At 44.5% G+C, this 20,606-nt stretch overlaps 1 protein-coding gene across 1 annotated transcript in view; it reads right to left on the bottom strand.

The window, feature by feature from the left end:
• LOC124555972 overlaps positions 1-20,606 on the bottom strand; it is a 96,649-nt gene that overhangs the window by 64,110 nt on the left and 11,933 nt on the right. Inside the window, exon 2 of the mRNA XM_047130018.1 lies at positions 3,986-4,104. Coding sequence (XP_046985974.1) covers positions 3,986-4,104 — 119 coding nt within the window. The remainder of the gene's footprint in view (positions 1-3,985; positions 4,105-20,606) is intronic.

Raw genomic sequence — 20,606 nt, 5'->3', positions numbered from 1 at the left:
AGAGTACAAATTTATCGACGGTCAAAATGTTTTAACATCTAACGCGGTATGCCACATCGGCGTCCGCCCTCTATGCTTCTTTTCGTGCTGTCATTTGAGCCGTTGCTACAATGTCAACGAAAAATGGGTCAAATAGTTCTGAGCACTATGGGACTCAACATCTTAGGTCATAAGTCCCCTAGAACTTAGAACTACTTAAACCTAACTAACCTAAGGACATCACACACACCTATGCCCGAAGCAGGATTCGAACCTGCGACCGTAGCATGTCAACGAAAATTTATCAGGTATTTCAATGACTGATCAAACGCTAATCCTAAGGGAATATGCTGATGACTTCGCTGTCTTAAGGAATGGAACGAGCCACTGAAGAATATACCGTCGCGTCGCAGGCGTAACTGACTCAAAATGTAAAATCGTAAATGTGAGGCATTTCGACAACCTAGATATACCATGGGCACGAGTTCTAGACAACCTCAGAACACTAGGAGTCATTTTACATAGGTGTCCGCTGAAGGTATCATCAAAAAGACGCAAAAAAATGTTCAAATGTGTGCGAAATTTTATGGGACTTAGCTGCTAAGGTCATCAGTCCCTAAGCTTACACACTACTTAACCTAAATCATCCTAAGGACAAACACACCCATGCCCGAGGAAGGACTCGAACCTCCGCCGGTACCATCCGTGCTGTCCATGACTGCAGCGCCCTCGACCGCTCGGCTAATCCCGCGCGGCAAAAAGTCGCAAATATGTCACGAACAAAAGGGGCAATTATGGAGAATAAATGGCGAGTCGTGAACATAACTTTAAAAAGTTAGAATCTTAAAAACTTACGTATTCTGCAACGAATACTACGCATATGTCACGCAGTTTTTTTTTCCAATTCCTAAAATGCAAGGCAAAGGATAATTTGACTAACTAGCAGATACATATTAAAGGGAGGCATATTCAAGCTGTCGTATGATACGCTAACCAAATCGATGGAGACTGACGGCCTAGAACTACTTCATATCAACAGAAATGTACGGCGTTGTTTCTCAAGAGGATAACACTGTTAAACCGAAGTCCCGGCAATATCACTACACATCTTTTCGAAATCGTGCGATGGAGAAGTATGTATACCCAGATCGAGATAAGCAAAGCTAACACCTGCTACAACGTATTAGTGAATTCTACCTCCAAGCCCGGGACATAGACGCTAGTGCGCTAAAGAGGAACCACCAGACGAGACCTTTTCAGCGTGAACTGAAACGGAGGGCAAGTCCAACAACATACAAGTAACAGCCCACCGACTGGAAGACTGAGCAAACCATCCTCAAAATGCATACATGTGACGTTATATCCATATGGTACAGTGTTGTTTACAGTACCATTACAACAAACTAAAAGTCCTGCAGAATAGTACTTAGTGCCATAAATAAATGCTCCTCACGTCAAGTAGTCGATTCCTTTTTTTCACAGTTTCACTTGATGTGGTCATTTTAACAACTGGAGGCTTATCGGGGATTGACTTGTCCTGCTGAAATGGAGCTTCGAAACCAACCTACAACGGCCTGCATCCAAACTGTATCCTACCACAAAACGTAACACCGTAATATGGTTACTGGGACATTGCATCAATTATGAAACTAACATCAGACGGTATGATAACTTTCCCTACTTCATTACCTACAGAAATATTCTACCAGGACACCAAAAGGTTCGGTAACAAAATTTTGCAACATGCTGGAAGTGACGTTTGACCAACTTCGCATAAGATAATACATTGGAAGACTGGATCAAGATAGTCTAGACAGGGAAGAGGAAAATACACTTTACAAGCAGACATTTAAGTGTGAAAGCATTCTTAGTGCTCGGCAACTTTTTTACTGATTTCTTATTTAAATAATTTCAGTCCCGCATTTTTGTTATTTTTAACATGTGTAGTAACCATTTGTTAAGACGCTAGACGTTTTAAAATGCCATTCGACTATCCAGATTTAGGTTTTCATCGTTTCCGTGAATCCTTTAATTCAAGTGCCAGTATGATTCCCGTGCAATTGGGTGTGGCTGATTTCTTTCCCCGTCTTTCGCAACGCTGAGCTTGTGCTACGTCTCATGACTACGTCGTCGACGGCACCTTGATTTCCCGTCTTTCTTCCTTAAGATACCTGAACGTATGGGTATGAGTACAAAAATTCCAATCAATGGGCGCAAAACTGGCTGGTTGGTTTGTGGGGGTTGAAGGGACCAGACTACAAAGGCAATCGGTCCCTTTTTCCACGAACATGAAACATCCACAAGGAACAAAAATCAGCAACGGAGATGACAAGGGATGGCACAGAACAAGAAAGACATAGGCAAAGACCAGAAAAGAGGAATTAAAAACACACAGTGTGTTACAGTGGTTGGCCGACCATGGAAACAAAAAACGGAAAAGCCAACCACCATAATTGACACTAAAAAGCCCAATCTAAAACCGTAAGCCAAAGGCCAGACTCAACACAAAAGAAAGAGGCAAACCCTCAGACCGAGCGATAATAGCCCCCTGCACGAATAAAACTCAGAACTAAGCCTGCCATGGCAGCGTCATCCGTTACGTTGTAGGGAGCGTATCATGTAGCACAAACGTCTGCCTGAGCGCAGTTAAAAGTGGACAGTCCAACAAAATGTGGACCACTGTCAATGCTGAACCACATCGACACAGAGGTGAGTTCTCGCGGCGCAATAAATAACCGTGCCTCATCCAGGTGTGGCCAATTAGCAGCCGGCAGAGTACAACAGAGTCCTTGCGAGAGGGCTGTAAGGAGGAGCGCCAGACACCGGTAGTTTTCTTGACGATCCGAAGTTTGTTGGATGAACACTGGGTGCGCCATTCATCACCCCAGGTACCAAGGACCTTCTGCCGCAAAACTGAACGGAGATCACACTTCGAAAGGCCAATCTCCAAAGCCGGTGCACCGACAGCCTGTTTGGCCAGCGTATCAACACGTTCATCACCCGGGATGCAGACATGACACGGGGTCCATATAAAACCACGGAGTGACCGCAACGGGCAAGAGTATGGATGGACTACTGGATAGCCATCACCAGACGAGAGCGAGGGAAACACTGGTCGATAGCTCGTAAACCGATCAGGGTGTCACTACAGATAACGAAGGACTTAGCTGAGCAGGAGTGGATATACTCTAGGGCGCGAGGGATGGTGACCAGCTCGGCAGTGAAAACACTGCAGCCAGCCAACAATGAATGTTGTTCAGAATGTTCAGAATGATCCCCAAGAGTAATACCATAACCAACTCGACCAGCAACCATCGAACCGTCTGTATAGACCACGTCAGAGCCGTAAACGCGGCAAGGATGGAAAGAAAGCGGCGGCGGAGGCCCTGAGTCCTTCGGACCCTGTGCCAAATCCAGCCGAAGGCATGGGTGGGGCACACACCACGGTGGTATACGTATATGGGCCGGGGAAAGAGGTGGGAGAGGGAAACACTCAACCCCAGAGAGAAGAGCCCGGACGCGAACCGCGATCGTACATCCTGACCGGGACCGCCGTTCTGGAAGATGGGCGACCGAGTTGGGGAACAGGAGACGGTAGTTTGGATGCCCGGGCAAGCTACAAACATGTGCAGCATAAGCGGCCAGTAGTCGTTGGCGCCGGATCCGCAATGGAGTGTCACTAGCCTCCACAAGTAGGCTGTTTACAGGGCTTGTGCGGAGAGCTCCAGTTGCGAGTCGGATCCCGCAGTGAAGTATGGGGGTCAAGCAACCGCAACGCGGAAGGCGATGCCGAACCGTAAGCCAGGCCCCCATAATCGAGACGGGACTGAATCAACGCCTGATACAGTCGTAGAACGGTAGACCGATCGCGCGCAAAACTCATTGGGTCGCGAAGCGAATTACTAGCCCACATGAAATGAATTTCCTTTGCTACATAAATATAGGCCTGCAGTTTTAATCGTTACTTTTAGAAGCCCTATCTCGATAGAAGGTCATTAAAATTTACCTGTAGGATGGAGACAGCAATGTCTTGTGTGCCATCGCCGACGAAGTTGTCCGAAACTGCACCCGTTCTCTGCCTCGGCAGGCAGTGGCCAAAGGCGGGTAGCAGCAGAAGAATCAAACCTGGAACGAAGTAAAAATATTTGTGGAAGAGCAACGTATCAATGTAAAAAAAGAAGCTCTAAACCAGTAAGTTAACTGCTGTCTACTACCATGTGACCGTCGTTCCCGTCAGCTGTCTCATTATTCCCTGTCATAACTGCGTCATTGCAATTTCATGTTCACACACACCTTAGGTTTTGTGGCGTGTTACATGACAGAAATTGAGCAAAGTGACTTTCTGGAACCTATACTCTGCCGTTTGAAATCTCACTGCCTAGAGTTGCAAAAGCTGCTACTTTTTGCTCGGACATTACCGCGTATTGTCTCTGAACCCAACATAACTGGGTATTCAACAGCAACTGTCTTAGTAAGCAATGAACAGTATCCGGTAGATGACAGTGAAAGAAACTGGCATGCCTAACAGTGCAACACGCAATGGCCCTAAACTTTATTTTCGGCAGCCTGAGCCGGCCGTTGTGACCGAGCGGTTCTAGGCGCTTCAGTCCAGAACCGCGCTGCTGCTCCAGTCGCAGGTTCGAATCCTGCCTCGGACATGGATGTGTGTGATGTCCTTAGGTTAGTTAGGTTTAAGTAGTTGTAAGTCTTGGGGACTGATGACCTCAGATGTTAAGTCTCGTAGTGCTTTGAACCATTTGAACCGTCAACTGTTATTTTTCCCGTTGGTATGGAATGCAGGTGACAATTTCTAATACCTCGGAAAGGCTATGACAAAGTTCTCTCTTAACCAATTCCTGCAGTGATTACGTATCCCCAACAGCGAGGTCTATTACATTTATTTTTTGTCCGTAATATTTCATACAGTGTATGTACCTCTATCGATACTCAGACTGTACTACCTCCTGTTTTAGGTATTTGATCGTTTAAGTGCAGCAGTTATTTGTCCACGAAAATGTAACAGTAAATACTGCAGAAGAAAATTACCAATTACGAGAGGAAACGGTACACTGTTAGGAAGTAATTTTAGAAATTTCAAAAAACAAACGTCACTTCAAGGACCTGTCATTGAACTGGGAGCGCCTGGCGTACGCAGGCAGCAAGTCTAATCATTATTGGTCACATAAATTTGGTTAGAATATTTATTTCATTACCTATGTGACTATTAGTTCTGGAAGACGCTATAAAAATAATTATACCACAGCTTAATAGGCATTTTTTTCAAAATTGTATCTGTATATTTGACGCATTGGTGTAAGTTGGAGAATACAAAGATTTTTAGTAGCTCAATGTCAGGCCTGGTGGTCAGTAGCCTGCACGATAGTTAAGATGGTTCAGTGAGAGGACTGATCACCTTCTGCAATAAATTAAAAAAAACATGAATTTCTTATCGATGGAATCTACATCTACATCCATACTCCGCAAGGCACCTGACGGTGTGTGGCGGAGGGTACCCTGAGTACATCTATCGGTTCTCCCTTCTATTCCAGTTTCGTATTGTTCGTGGAAAGAAGGATTGTCGGTATGCTTCTGTGTGGGCTCTAATCTCTCTGATTTTATCCTCATGGTCTCTTCGCGAGATATACGTAGGAGTGAGGAATATACAGCTTGACTCTTCGGTGAAGGTATGTTCTCGAAACTTTCACAAAAGCCCGTACCGAGCTACTGAGCGTTTCTCCTGCAGAGTCTTCCACTGGAGTTTATCTATCATATCTGTAACGCTTTCGCGGTTACTAAATGATCCTGTAACGAAGCGCGCTGCTCTCCGTTGGATCTTCTCTATCTCTTCTATCAACCCTATCTGGTACGGATCCCACACTGTTGAGCAGTATTCAAGCTGCGCTCTTCTAGAGACCTACGGTACACCGCTGCAAGAAGAGGGGCAAGTTCCTTTGCGTACTCTGTGTAAAATCGAACTGGTATCCCATCATATCCAGCGGCCTTTCCTCTTTTGAGCGATTTTAATTGTTTCTCTATCGCTCTATCGTCTATTTCGATATCTACCATTTTGTCATCTGTGCGACAATCTAGAGAAGGGACTACAGTGCAGCCTTCCTCTGTGAAACAGCTTTGGAAAAAGACATTTAGTACTTCGGCCTTTAGTCTGTCATCCTCTGTTTCAGTACCATTTTGGTCACAGAGTGTCTGGACATTTTGTTTTGAGCCACCTACCGCTTTGACATAAGACCAAAATTTCTTAGGATTTCCTGCCAAGTCAGTACATAGAACTTTACTTTCGACTTCATTGAACGCCTCTCGCATAGCCCTCCTCACACTACATTTCGCTTCGCGTAATTTTTGTTTGTCAGCAAGGATTTGGCTATGTTTATGGTTGCTGTGAAGTTCTCTTTGCTCCGCAGCAGTTTCCTAGCTTGGTTGTTGTACCACGGTGGCTGTTTTCCATCTCTTACGATCTTGCTTGGCACATACTCATCTAACGCATATTGTACGATGGTTATTTGAAAAATGTAGAGCGACTTCGGCAAAGAACCCCTGGCGAAAAATTACGAAGAATCAAATCGAAATAAAAAAACTGATCGGACGGTAAGGTGCCTGCCTAGAAACCTAAAGGTCGAGGAATCTAATCCCAATTATAGCCCGAAGTTTTTTAGTCTGGCTTTAAGCTAGTTTTTACCTCTCAGCCATTTGAAAATGCGCCAGCAACTACCGTTGATTCGGATTCAAAGGTGAACTGTAACTCTCATTTACACAGTACGATAATTGGGCAGGTATTTTTAGTTTGTAGATCAGCGTCGATAGAGATTTATGGTATCATGGAAACCATATTACAGTTAAGGAACCCATCGAAGATAAAAACGATGGAACACGACAGTTTGGCTGTGAACGATATGTCTGGCTTCTTGCCAGTGCACACATATATAGTCGGTATGCATGCGATAGCATGCGTACCTAACATGTTCCAAAACGCCGCGCATAAAAACGGGATTTTCTGGTTCTCACTCCTCTGTTTCTACTGGCGATAAAAAGATAGGTGAAGTGTATTTGATATCCCTTGGGCTTGGGACCATTTACAAACCCAGCAGAAGGATCGTCTTAGTGTCAGTGTCCTGCAGTACAGTGTTAAAGTGTGACTATTACACACTTTCTCCTGCTTAGGCAAATGGAGCAAATAGGTTGAGTATTCCAAGCAGTTACGCACAGCAATGTCTGAAATTTCAACCATGTATTCCTAAGGTCCTGATCTCGAATAGCCTAGAAAATTCTCATATTTTTAACCGCTTCCAAAATACAGAGGATTCAATTTACTCTACTTCTACAAGTAAAATCTTGTACGAGGAGAAATCTAAATAATAAATAACAACAGCAAATTGCTCAGATTTTAACTGTATATTAGCTAGGCATTTTTTTAGAGGAGTCATCTCCCAAATTTCAAAAATCATTATAAATTATAGAAAAACACCTCAAAAATTAGTTTTTTGGGTACCAAAATATAGTCGCGGCTTCCGAGACGGCTATACACAGTTAATGGCTGAAATTTTTACGATGTATTCCTGACATCCTTTTCTGTTACAATCTTGAAAATTTTCTTCATGTATTTACCCGTTTCAGAGATACAGAGGTTCAAAGTTACCCTACTTTTACACGTAAAATACGCACGTAAAATTGGTATGTGAAATCCAGTGCGAGGAAAAAACGTGGTTTATGAACTAACGAGACACGGAGAAATACGCTGTGAAGGCTCACCGTTATCATCCGGGAACCCCATGTTTCAGTACTGAAGCACATGCAAAATTTTTTGCACATACAGTCAGGTCTGAGATGTAAATATAATTTCGAGTTATTTCAATTTCACATAAGAGAACTATGTACATTTTACTGACCGATATATTTTTTAAGAGTTACGTGTCCCGTTTTAGCAGGGAAAAGAAGTAGACTAGCGGAAAAATTCTGTTGTCGGAGCACAAAAAATGCCAGTATTTTGGGTAAAACAACAGTTGAGATCGCCATAACATTTGTTTATCATGATCGGTTTCGACTTACGTTAATGCGATCCACAGATTTTTTGGGAATCCTATGGCTGGTGCTGGCGGCTCCTCGGTTCTCACCGATTCTGAAAGTAAAACAGAAGTGATTTCTGGCGTTCCCCAAGGCAGTGTTATAGGCCCTTTACTGTTCCTTATCTATATAAACGATGTGGGAGGCAATCTGAGCAGCCGTCTTAGGTTGTTTGCAGATGACGCTGTCGTTTATCGACTAATAAAGCCATCAGAAGATCAGAACAAATTGCAAAACGATTTAGAAAAGATATCTTAATGTTGTGAAAATTGGCAGTTGACCCTAAATAACGAAAAGTGTGAGGTCATCCACATGAGTGCTAAAAGGAATTCGTTAAACTTCGGTTACAGTCTATCCTAAAAGCCGTAAATTCAACTAAATACCTAGGTATTACTATTACGAACAACTTAAATTGGAAGTAACACATAGAAAATGTTGTGGGGAAGGCTAACCAAAGACTGCGTTTTATTGGCAGGACGCTTAGGAAATGTAACAGACCTAGTAAGTAGACAGCCTACTCTACGCTTGTGCGTCCTCTTTTAGAATAATGCTGAGCTGTGTGGGGAAACTTACCGGACAGGACTGACGGAGTACATCGAAGAAGTTCAAAGAAGGGCAGCACGTTTTGTATTATTGTGAAATATGGGAGAGAGTGTCACAGAAGTAATACAGGATTTGGACTGGACATCATTAAAAGGAAGGCGTTTTTCGTTGCTACGGAATTTTCTCACGAACTTCCAATCATCAACTTTCTCCTCTGAATGCAAAAATATTTTGTTGACATCGACTTACATAGGGATAAACGATCACCACGATAAAATAAGGGCAATCAGAGCTCGTACGGAAAGATATCGGTGTTCGTTCTTTCCGCGCGCTATACGAGATTGGAATAATAGAGAATTGTGAAGGTGGTTCGATGGACGCTCTGCCAGGCACTTAAATGTGATTTGTAGAGTATCCATGTAGATGTAGATCTGAATATTTTGAACGAAAACTCCATTTCTGCCGTCCAATCGAGATTTTCGCGAGGGATCGTTTCGCCACTTTTCTTTCCACCGACGAACAACAAAAAAAAATGTATGGAACTACGTAGCAAGGTGTCACGTGCGCAGGTAACGTTCCTTGCTATTTCAACTAGGAAAAAAAAGGAAAAAGAAAAACGAACGCTTGCGCCATCGATGGTTGAAACGGTAACTTAATGCCATGTACACAGATCGTTATGTAATTTTTCGTGAAATATAAGACAGAAAATGACTTTAAAGGATATCCGACTAATAAAGTGAAACTTAGCTGCCAACTGTATCAAGGACCTTTTAAGGCAGGCAAAGTGCACGTAGATTTGGTTATAAAGAAGCAAGGGTCCAGATAACATCTTTAATTCAGTAGCTGTCAACTAGATGGGCCCATTTCAAGACTGTTACCGCTACCATTTTTAACAGAGCAGGCGCCTCTTCCGAAATTGGTAAAAAATGGCGAGAAAAATGTAGATTAATTGGAAGGATTTTGTAGGGACACGGGAATTATGACTTAGCAATGACATAACGAAGACGGTAACCCTCGTGAGTAACGAGGTGACTGTAAAAAAGTGGCTCTGGAAGGGAGCCGTTACGCTTAATGGAACGGTAAGAGCTCATTAGTTGGAGGGGCGGCGGCTGGTGCAGGACTCTGCTTCACTCTGCTCCCCGCTGCTTAATTCTGCGGTGTGATGCACGACGAAATACAGCCGAATCTACGTATTGTCCGAAGCTATAAAACTAGTTGATTAGCCTAGGCGCAGATAGGCTGTTTTCCGCCCAGAGTTTCCAAATACTGGATGGTTTGGTGCTGAGAGACGCCAATCGATCACATGGAAAGATTTGCCGGCCGGAGTGGCCGAGCGGTTCTCGGCGCTACAGTCTGGAACCGCGCGACCGCTACGGTCGCAGGTTCGAATCCTGCCTCGGGCATGGATGTGTGTGATTTCATTAGGTTAGATAGGTTTAAGTAGTTCTAAGTTCTAGGGGACTGATGACCTCAGATGTTAAGTCCCATAGTGCTCAGAGCCATTTTGAACATGGAAAGATTCACTCCACACAGCTCCTCGGTAATATCTAATAGGTAACAGATGAAACTGTAATACTAACGTGAAAAAATAAACATAAGTGTAGCTGTCACAGAGCATTAATATTTATTCAAAATACACACACCTTTTTTTCGAAATATCTATGCAAAGAAAGAATTTAAAGGCGACTACCAATTAAGGAAAGTTTTCTTCTTAGATCCTCTGATTTCGATGACATTTCTTCCCTTTCTGTTAGTACGTAAGTTTCAATGTTCTCATAATATTCTGTTTGTGCTACCTGTGGGAGCCGATGGCACTCCAGCACGAAAGTTGTTGTCAGTTTCATGTGGCAAACGTTCTAAATGGTTCAAATGGCTCTGAGCACTATGGGACTTAACAGCTATGGTCATCAGTCCCCTAGAACTTAGAACTACTTAAACCTAAGTAACCTAAGGACAGCACACAACACCCAGCCATCACGAGGCAGAGAAAATCCCTGACCCCGCCGGGAATCGAACCCGGGAACCCGGGCGTGGGAAGCGAGAACGCTACCGCACGACCACGAGATGCGGGCGGCAAACGTTCTATTCGGCTTTCCAAAATGGTTCAAATGGCTCTAAGCACAATGGGACTAACATATGAGGTCATCAGTCCCCTAGACATAGAAATACTTAATCGTAACTAACCTAAGGACATCACACACATCCATGCCCGAGGCAGGATTCGAACCTGCGACAGTAGCAGCAGCGCGGTTCTGGACTGAAGCGCCTACAAGCGCTCGGCCATTCGGCTTTCCAGGATACGAAGGATATAACTACTACTTTTTATCTTGCAAAGGAGCAAAATACGTATGAGGGTCACCTGAGTCTTCTGCACCGATTAGATAACAAAATACCCAAGGAGAAGCCTAGATTGCAAAAGGAAAAAAAAAGTTTTTTGTCAGGAAAATGATCCTTCCCCCACAAAGGCGCCTTGGTATTAGGGTAACTGAGGGCGTTTGGGAAATGAATTATCAGAACATCAACCGTATCGACCAGATGCTGTATCGTATAACCTTCTTTCATTCCACTATGAAAAAAAAATGTGGACGTGAAAGCTTGAGTCCGTGAAGGTGTATGAAGTCCCGTGATGGGTATTTTGTCCATCTCCCAAACCTGCACTTCAGGAATGGAATCTACTTATTCGATAAAGCTAGGGAGCGGCGCAGTGATATGCAATGAGAGTTCATCGCTTCCCACGCCCGGGTTCCCGGGTTCGATTCCCGGCGGGGTCAGGGATTTTCTCTGCCTCGTGATGACTAGGTGTCGTGTGATGTCCTTAGGTTATTTAGGTTTAAGTAGTTCTAAGTTGTAGGGGACTGATGACCATAGATGTTAAGTCCCATAGCGCTCAGAGCCATTTATGAGCAAAAATCTGTTTCTCCTCTAGGTAGAGAATGTTTCACGTTGCCTTTTTATTACAAAGACCTACAAGGAATATTTTTCTCCTGTAGACATGGTTTACAAAGAGGTTTCACGTGAGAAATTCAAATATGAAACAAGAAATTCGCTATAAGATAGTTTTTTAGCTATTCAAGGATATGTATGTGTAATCTGATACATTTTAGGTACTAAAGTTGCTGAAATTTACTTTTTAGCAGTCGGCAGTAATTGTGTTTCGGCTTCATTTTTTAGATGTTTGGGTTCCATCCATGTTTTTAATATAATTTTCTCAATATGCAGGTCATTGTTACACAGAGTCTTAAGCTATGATTTAACTGGAGGAAACGTTTCTTCTGTGCGTAAATATTGACATTTTAACTGTATTACGTGTATAACTGCAGTATATAAAAAAGGTACCATTGTTCATATTTCTCTTCCAAAGAAATATCTTCAACCAAAGACTCAGATTAAACAGATTCTAACGAAAAGAGCGTGTGGAATTTTGTGGTTATCTTGACTTTGTTAAATGATGTGAGTAGCTTATATCAGTTTATATTTAGTACTAGCTCTTTGTTTCTACAATCCAAATAAAGTTTCCATAGGCGGCCTGTTATCACAGGGTAATATACTGCAGCCCGCTGTACATATCGCACTAAAATTATGCCGTTTCTCTTTGAATGCGAGCGGGAAATCGCACTAAAATTACGACATTTTTCTCGAATAAGTGCTGGTATGCAAATGAAATGGACGAACACTTGTTTTCCAGCGCTCTTTGAAAGGTAAATACAGTAGGAACCGGTATCGAGTGCACTTGCTCGCGAAAGATAAAGGTCTCGAGTTTGAGTCTCGGTCCGGAACGGTTTTGATCTGCCACGGAGTTTGCTGTCAGCGCAGACTCCGATGGGGAGTGAAAACTTCGTTCTGAAATTTTTTTACAACAGTTTTTTTCCATATCAGGCACCACAGTAATGAATTTTTTGAAAGTTAACTTTTCCATTTTTGCTGTGTTAATTTTCTCGACAAATAGTTTAAACCTTCTACGCCGTTCTAAATTGATGTTGTGGTTCTGCAATAGAAAAGTATACATACTAAAATGTCAGCGTCTTTAAACACGTGTTTTCTGTTCATTTTATTTCACAAATGATATCAAACCAACAAACAGGATTTGTAAGCCAAAAAGAATACAGCTCTTTAAGACGCTGACATTTCAGTGTGTAGGGTATACACTTCTTAAGAATGGCCTAGAAAGCTGAAACTAGTCGTGAAAAAAATATAATTAATATAGATAAAGTGAAAAATTCCACCTGATTGTTACATGAAAGTGTTTGCTGTAGGTCATCTGCTAAAGAGGCCCTTTTCCAGTAGATCTTTGGAGGAGGACGTGAAGTTTTAAAGTTAGGTTAATCTTCTCCAAGTGTAAAGCTTATAGGAGGGTTGGGGGGTTGGGGGGGGGGGGGGTGACGAACGAGACTCACCGCTTTGGCGCAAACTATATGAACAGAAACAGGTAAATGTTCGTATCATGTTTCTAGAATATTTTGCCTGAGTGTGCCATAGGAAAAGGTGAAGCGCTCTCTAAATACTTATGCGTAGAGTATGAGGAAATTTCGAGCACTAAATCTCGCAAGGGTGCGGAAGTCGAGTCGAGTGGCAACCGTGGCAGCGGTCTCTCGTCCAGCGCGTTGGCAGCTGTGTGTTTACATATCGCGTGAGATTCGCGATTTTGTTTGTGCCGTAACACCGTCCTATACGTAACACGTCGAACTTAAATGGAACAACTGGTATCCAATGCATCTGCCATCGGCATTATCCGCGTCCTGAACCTTTAGAAATTCTCAGATTAGTACTTTCACGGTCGCTAACGCACGGTTGTGCAGGGGCGCTCGACCCGGGGTTAAGCCGGTTCGAATTCTGATGGTGGCAAATATTTTCACTGCCAGTATTTGGCCGGCAAGGGGAGGACAGGTGGTGGCGTGAAGTTGCTTATCACTAGACTTTGCGCCAATGTCCCGGTTAAAGTATCAAACCTCTCCGCCGTATCCGATACGTGAGGCCATGCGACACTGTTGATGGTGATCTGTCCGTCAGATGCAGAGATTGATCTCGGCGGCCCCCTTACTGCTATTCACGGGGAGTAGGCTATGTGCCGGCACCGGATCTCACCTTCTCGTCGTCATCACACACACACACACACACACACACACACACACACACACACACACACACACACACACACACACACTGTAAATAAAAGAAATATGTACTTAAGATCGCTCATGAAGATATCATCGATTTGTATTTGGGTTTGATTTTGAACTCTTAATGACACTGGAAACTCCTCAATTATGTGAAAGTATTTTAAGTCCCACTGGCGTCAGTCGAAAATGTAAACATTCTGACAGCTCGATAAGCGACGTGGTAATCGTACATGCTGGCTATGGGATGCGTAATGTACGCGTATTCAAACTTCCGTTCGAATTTTCAAATGGTTCAAATGGCTCTGAGCACAATGGGACTTAACAGCCGAGGTCATCAGTCCCCTAGATCTTAGAACTACTTAAACCTAACTAACCTAAGGACGTCACACACATCCATGCCCGAGGCAGGATTCGAACCTGCGACCGTAGCGGCAGCGCGGTTCCAGACTGTAGCGCCTAGAACCGCTCGGCCACTCCGGCCGGCTTGGAATTTTCGAATATTGATATCTGGAGATGGCTATGTCCCTATGGAACCATATTTAGCGTCACTAATGGGAAGCGGTTACCTGCTTACATCCACCAAGTTCACAGCGGTGTTAAAAATATTCGTATTGACTTTAAGCATATACCGTTGTATCTGTCTGCTAGTGGCATACGGACATCCATATCTTATAGTGGACTGCTCTTTCTGCGGGTCAACAGAGCGCTTGCGGGTAAACTGTAGTAACCACAAGCCAGTGCAACTTCCACGCGAAGGTAGCCAGATGCTGCTCCAGCAAGTAAACAGCTACCCTTCCGTGCTCTCTTGTAATGTTTTAGCTAACACGGCCGGCGCGGCCGTTGAGGCGAACTCACTGCTGTCGCTCAACAGTCGCAGCCGGCAGCCGCACTTACCCTTACCGAGGACCACACTCGTGCATCGGAGGAAGCTATAGTGACGGAGATGACCTCACATGTTTCTGAGGGAGTATCAGATACCCCATGTCTTCTGAACGCAGCTCGATGCTCAAAGGGTTTCATCTGCCACTCAGACGTTGAAATTCCCGGCGAAATAATCAAGTGTAACTACTGACAGTACCGTGGTTACTGTCACAGGTTCCATACCGCGTTCCGACGACGAAACGCGACCTAAAGAGACATGTAACAAGAACATGAGGGGCAAAGGAAAAGCAGACACCCTATATGTCGCCGGCCGGTGTGGCCGTGCGGTTCTAAGCGCGTCAGTTTGGAACCGCGTGACCGCTACGGTCGCAGGTTCGAATCCTGCCTCGGGCATCGATGTGTGTGATGTCCTTAGGTTAGTTAGGTTTAGGTAGTTCTAAGTTCTAGGGGACTATGACCTCAGTAGTTAAGTCCCATAGTGCTCAGAGTCATTTGAACCATTTTGAACCCTATATGTCACCCGATAAGAATAAGAATAGCGTCTCGCACTCCGGGGCGCAAAAGGAAGCTGAACATGCTGTGTCGTCCGAAAAAGACGCAGCCAGAACCAGAGCAAAAGCACCACAGGCACAAAAATGCCAGTGCCATAGACACTCGCCGCTTGCGCAAGTTCCACCAACGCCATAGGCGGCGCTGAGGATGAAGATATCGACTCCGCCTCTGCCAACTGCCGGCCGAGTACAATCCGCCCCCTAGACATAAAGATAAGAGAGCAGGCGGCATGGTATTGGGCCAAGAAGGGAAATTATGAAAAGATTGCTGATATTACGGGTATTAGAGTGGGGGATAAGAGAGAGAGATAAGGAAAAGAGGGGAGGAGCTCTGGCAGGAGACTTGGGAGGCACAAGAGACTGGACGAAGAACCTTCCAGTTTCTACCTGATGTCAGGGAACGACTTTGACTGAAGTACTTCGAGCCTACGCGAGGGTTGATCCACTTTCTCACTGGCCATGGACCCTACCCGACTTATTTATGTCGATTTGGGAAGAGGGCAACACCAGCGTGTGACTGTGGTGTTCCGGAGGGTACACCCGAGCATATAGTTTACGAATGTCCCCTCTTCAATGATGTTGCCAACACACTACGAGCCAGACTACCAAACCGCGACACATACCAACTACTCAGACAAGAGGGAACATTTCAGACCTTAAACACCTTGGCTAACGAGGTATCTCGAAAAGTTCTCATTGACTATTTAGGCGAGATACAATAACCACCAATTGCGTCCAGGAGCCCTATTCCCATGCCGCCTGTGCGTGGACTGGCCGACTACATCTAAGTTGGAATCCGCCACGTGCAGGACTAGGGGGAGTAGGGAACAACCACCGATCGTGACACACACCGGATTTGACGTAGGATAAGTTAGTTTGTAGGACTTAGTTATAGGAAATTAAGATAGGGACTGCAGCGTATTAACACCGAGGCCTGCCCAGTGCCAGGGGCATGCTCTTCGGGGTTAGCTCGAAGAGCAAGGCAAATGCAGGTAGGTTTATATCTTTACTGGCACACATGTGACGCTGTAGAATACACATACAAATTAAATTAGTCATAGGAATAGGAAATAAATAGTATATGTAGATATTAGATGCCCATTGTTATTAATATTAATATTAACTGTAGCTCACCAACTAATACTAAACTAGCTGCAACATTTCAATACAAATGTATAAATGTTAGGACCCACTAATGTAGTAAGGTAGTGGGTTAATTTGTATAATTATAATGGTTTTGATAATAAAGAATTTAAAAAAAAAAATCCGCCACTGACCGGACTCCCAAAGACAGAAGACAGAAGGCTACTCGGAAGATAGAAGAGCAGCTCTTGCCCACCTGGTTATGGATCATCGTCCAGGGCTGACAGGGAGCGTCGTTTAGTGAACTCTTAGAAGTGAACAGACAGTAGTTGTAAATTTCATTAGCTATGAACTGTGAAGTCTACCTACGATTATTTGCCCTTAGCCATTGAGGGCCCTTTTTTTGTTACGTTACATGCAGTGTTGCAGACTTAATCATTCAACAAGTAACAGAGATAAGCAAACCTTTATAACACATTTGTGTGACTTACTAACTTGTTGGAGTGTTGTAGAAGCTTCGTTCTCCGATCCTGTTGCCTGATCCTGGGGCATAGCTGTGTAATAGTGGCAGGAAGAAATTGTCTTAGCGGGGTACTGCACCAGAAGCCGTTTCACAAACTCCAGCAGCAGCGACGAGGCCTTTACAAAACAGGCGAAGAGATTTTACAAAAGGGAGCTCCAACCTCTTCGGATTCTACACGTGGTGTCACTTCTGGCACTACAGCCATAGAATAAGACCCAGCCGCAACGGCCGAAACATCGCACTGGTGGACAGAAGTCAAGAATGAAATGCCACCGCCGGCCGGAGTGGCCGTGCGGTTAAAGGCGCTACAGTCTGGAACCGCACGACCGCTACGGTCGCAAGTTCGAATCCTGCCTCGGGCATGGATGTGTGTGATGTCCTTAGGTTAGTTAGGTTTAAGCAGTTCTAAGTTCTAGGGGACTTATGACCACAGCAGTTGAGTCCCATAGTGCTCAGAGCCATTTGAACCATTTTTTGAAATGCCACCTCATGCTGCACTGCAACTACAACACCGTGATGCAGCGCCAGAGTTATACAGTCAGGCGACAGAAGTCATGAGATATCTCCTAGTATCGTATCGGATCTCATTTTGCTCGGAGTAGTATGGACTTAACAAGTAGTTGGAAGTCCCCTGCAGAAATTTTGCGCCAACTGCCTCTACAAAAGTCAATCATTGCGGTAGTGTTGCTGATGCAGGATCTTCTGCATGAACTGACCTCTCGATTATGTCCTACAGATGTTCGATGGGATTCATGTCGGGAATTCTAGGTGATTAAATCAGTCACTTGGATTGTCCAGAATGTTGTTCGAATCAAGCACGAACAACTTTGGCCTGGTAACATGGCGCATTGTCATCCACAAAAATTCAATCGTGGTTTGACTGCAAATTGTCTCCAAGCAGCCGAACATAATTACCAGTCTATGATCGGTTCAGCTGGAGCAGGAGAGTCAGGCGATTCCATGTAAACACGGTCCACACCATTATGGAACCACACCACCACCAGTGCCTTGTTGGCTAATTTGATCCACGGCTTCGTGGAATCTGCACCGTACTCCGACTTTAGTATCAGCTCTTACCAGCTGAAATTGGTATTCACCTGACTAGGCCACGGTTTTGCAATTTAGGGTCCAGCCAATATGCTCACGCGCCAAAGAGAAGCACTGCAGGCGATGTCGTGCTGTTAGCAAAGGCACTCCCGTCGATCGTCTTCTGTCGTGGCCCATTAATGCCGAATTTCGCCGCACTGTCCTAAAGGATACGTTCGTCTAACGTCCCACATTGATTTACGCGGTTATTTCTGTCAGTGTTGCTTGTCTGCTAGCAATGACAACGCCACTGCTCTCGGGTGTTAAGTGAAGGCCGTCGGCCACTTCGTTGGCAGTGGTAAGAGTTAATGCCTAAAATTTGGTATTTTCGGCACATTCTCAACACTGTGGATTTCGGAATATTGCATTCACTGAAGTTTTCCAAAATGTTATTTCGCGTTCACCTAGCGCCAACCACCATTCCGCGTGCAGAGTCTGTTGCTCCCATCGTTCGTCCGTAACTACATCAGAAACCTTTTCACATAGATCATCAGAGTCAAATGACAGCTCCGCCAACACACTGCCCTCATATCTTGTGTACGCGTTACCACCGCCATTTGTATATGTGCATAACGCTGTGCCATGACTTGTCACTTCAGTGTAATATCACTACAAGCAGTAGTACCCGGAGTATTTGTGGCCACGAAACCTATACTCTTGCAGACTTTCTGTATGGCACGGTGGCCAATATTGCTCTTCTTCAAGACGTTACCACCACCGATATCACTATTGCAGGTTATATAGCCATTGTTAACGTGCGTAATAAAAATTCTACTGGACTGCAATCCTGATTCGTGGCGTCATTCCTTTTACTAATGTCCAGCGACATCTTAAAGCTCGACGTACGTCATGTACGATCAACGAAATACAAATAATAAACCTCTATGCTCCATCAGGCTCAAGGAAGACAGACCGAGCGAGGTGGCGCAGTGGTTAGCACACTGGACTCGCATTCGGGAGGACGACGGTTCAATCCCGTCTCCAGCCATCCTGATTTAGGTTTTCCGTGATTCCCCTAAATCGTTTCAGGCAAATGCCGGGATGGTTCCTTTGAAAGGGCACGGCCGGTTCCCTTCCCAATCCTTCCCTAACCCGAGCTTGCGCTCCGTCTCTAATGACTTCGTTGTCGACGAGACGTTAAACACTAACCACCACCACTCAAGGAAGACGAACGTTCCCTGTTTTCTAAAGAGAGCTGCCAGGAGTTCTCGTCACCAATGGCGATCCGCCACTCATTGCTGGAGACCAACTGCGTCCTCTATGTCAAGGATCAGTCGTCCAACTTTATAAAGTGTCTAACTAGAAACTCTAGTCACCGGTCTTCATCTAGTTGACAAATGAGAACAGTTTCGTGGTCCCCGCTTCTCATTTACTGTCTGTCCCACTGTGTAGCAAGCAGGCTGAATAAGATATGTCTCTCCCGATCTGTAACCGCATGTGACGAGCGATGGCATAGCGCTAATCAGTTTTTCTGACCACTGTGCCTACTCTTGTTTTATAAATCTTCAAAGACGACAGGTCTCTTGGGGGGTTCGGCTACTGCAAGCCGAATACTGATCTCCTGCAAATCCCAAGATTAGAAATGACTTAAGACCTAATTGTGATCAAGCTCTTCTACAAAGACACAGTCATTCCGATGCTTTGACATCGTGGATTCGCTACGAAAAGCCTTGGCTTTTGTCAATAGTGAAACAATATATCAGGCGAAACTTATGGTGAAACCGAGCATAGAATTTTACTATGAATGTATCAGGAACTTTTACCAGATATCTAATATCCAAGGCGCTGCAACATATGCAAAGATCAAGTTTTTTTAAAGCTAAAAATTACCGACGTGTTGCAAAAAGCAACTGTCGGGAGTATTTCTTCAGGCTCAACCAGAAGACGTAGCTGCCGAGAAAAAGGGTATCGCTGTTCCATGTTTTTGCGCCTTGCACGCCGGCGGAAAGTTCAACTAATGCTGAAGTTGTGAATGGCTCCGGCTAGCAAGAAGTTACCCAGAGAGGAACTGTGCCTATGTAGAGAGCCTGTATAGGGAGAGAGTGGCCAACCGGACGATACGGCGGCCATTTTTCTGCCAAACTGCTGGCGGGACTTTTGAATGGTCAGTAGTGGAGTACACACTCACCGAATCAAAAGCACAGGACAATATGGCGAAATCTTTCGTTAAATGCCTTTCTTTACAGCTATAATATACTCATAGTAGCCTACTACGTACAGCACAGGAAAATTTGATACAGTTGCTGTAAAATTATTCGTTACTTGCATTTATCTCGTTTAAAGTTCGTTTACTAGACTTATTGCAATGAAAGTAACGTAAATAAAAAAAAAATAGTGTATAGCATTTGTTTTGTATCGGAAGTGCATAACGCTAGTGATTTAACGTACCTGTGTTACGTCCGACGAATGAAAGTCGTAAGCAGTTGTTTACAACCAAATGCAGCACAACCAGGTATCGTTTACGAACGTCTGCAGTACGAATTACAGATGTTAAAAACAATACTGTACAATTACTAACGTGCTTATTTCAAACATGTAGGCATACCGGTTCACATGGCTCTGAGCACTATGGGACTTAACTTCTGAGGTCATCAGTCCCCTAGAACTTAGAACTACTTAAACCTAACTAACCTAAGGACACCACACGCATCCATGCCCGAGGCAGGATTCGAAGCTGCGACCGTAGCGGTCGGGCGGTTTCAGACTGAAGCGCCTAGAACCACTAGGCCACAAGTGGGCCTACCGACTTCATCACAAAACGCCTCA

The sequence above is a fragment of the Schistocerca americana genome, chromosome X (genome assembly GCF_021461395.2).
Source record: "Schistocerca americana isolate TAMUIC-IGC-003095 chromosome X, iqSchAmer2.1, whole genome shotgun sequence".
In the NCBI taxonomy this organism is placed as follows: domain Eukaryota; kingdom Metazoa; phylum Arthropoda; class Insecta; order Orthoptera; family Acrididae; genus Schistocerca; species Schistocerca americana.
Note: the sequence above shows the minus strand (reverse complement) of the source record. Positions and strands in the feature narration are given on the sequence as shown.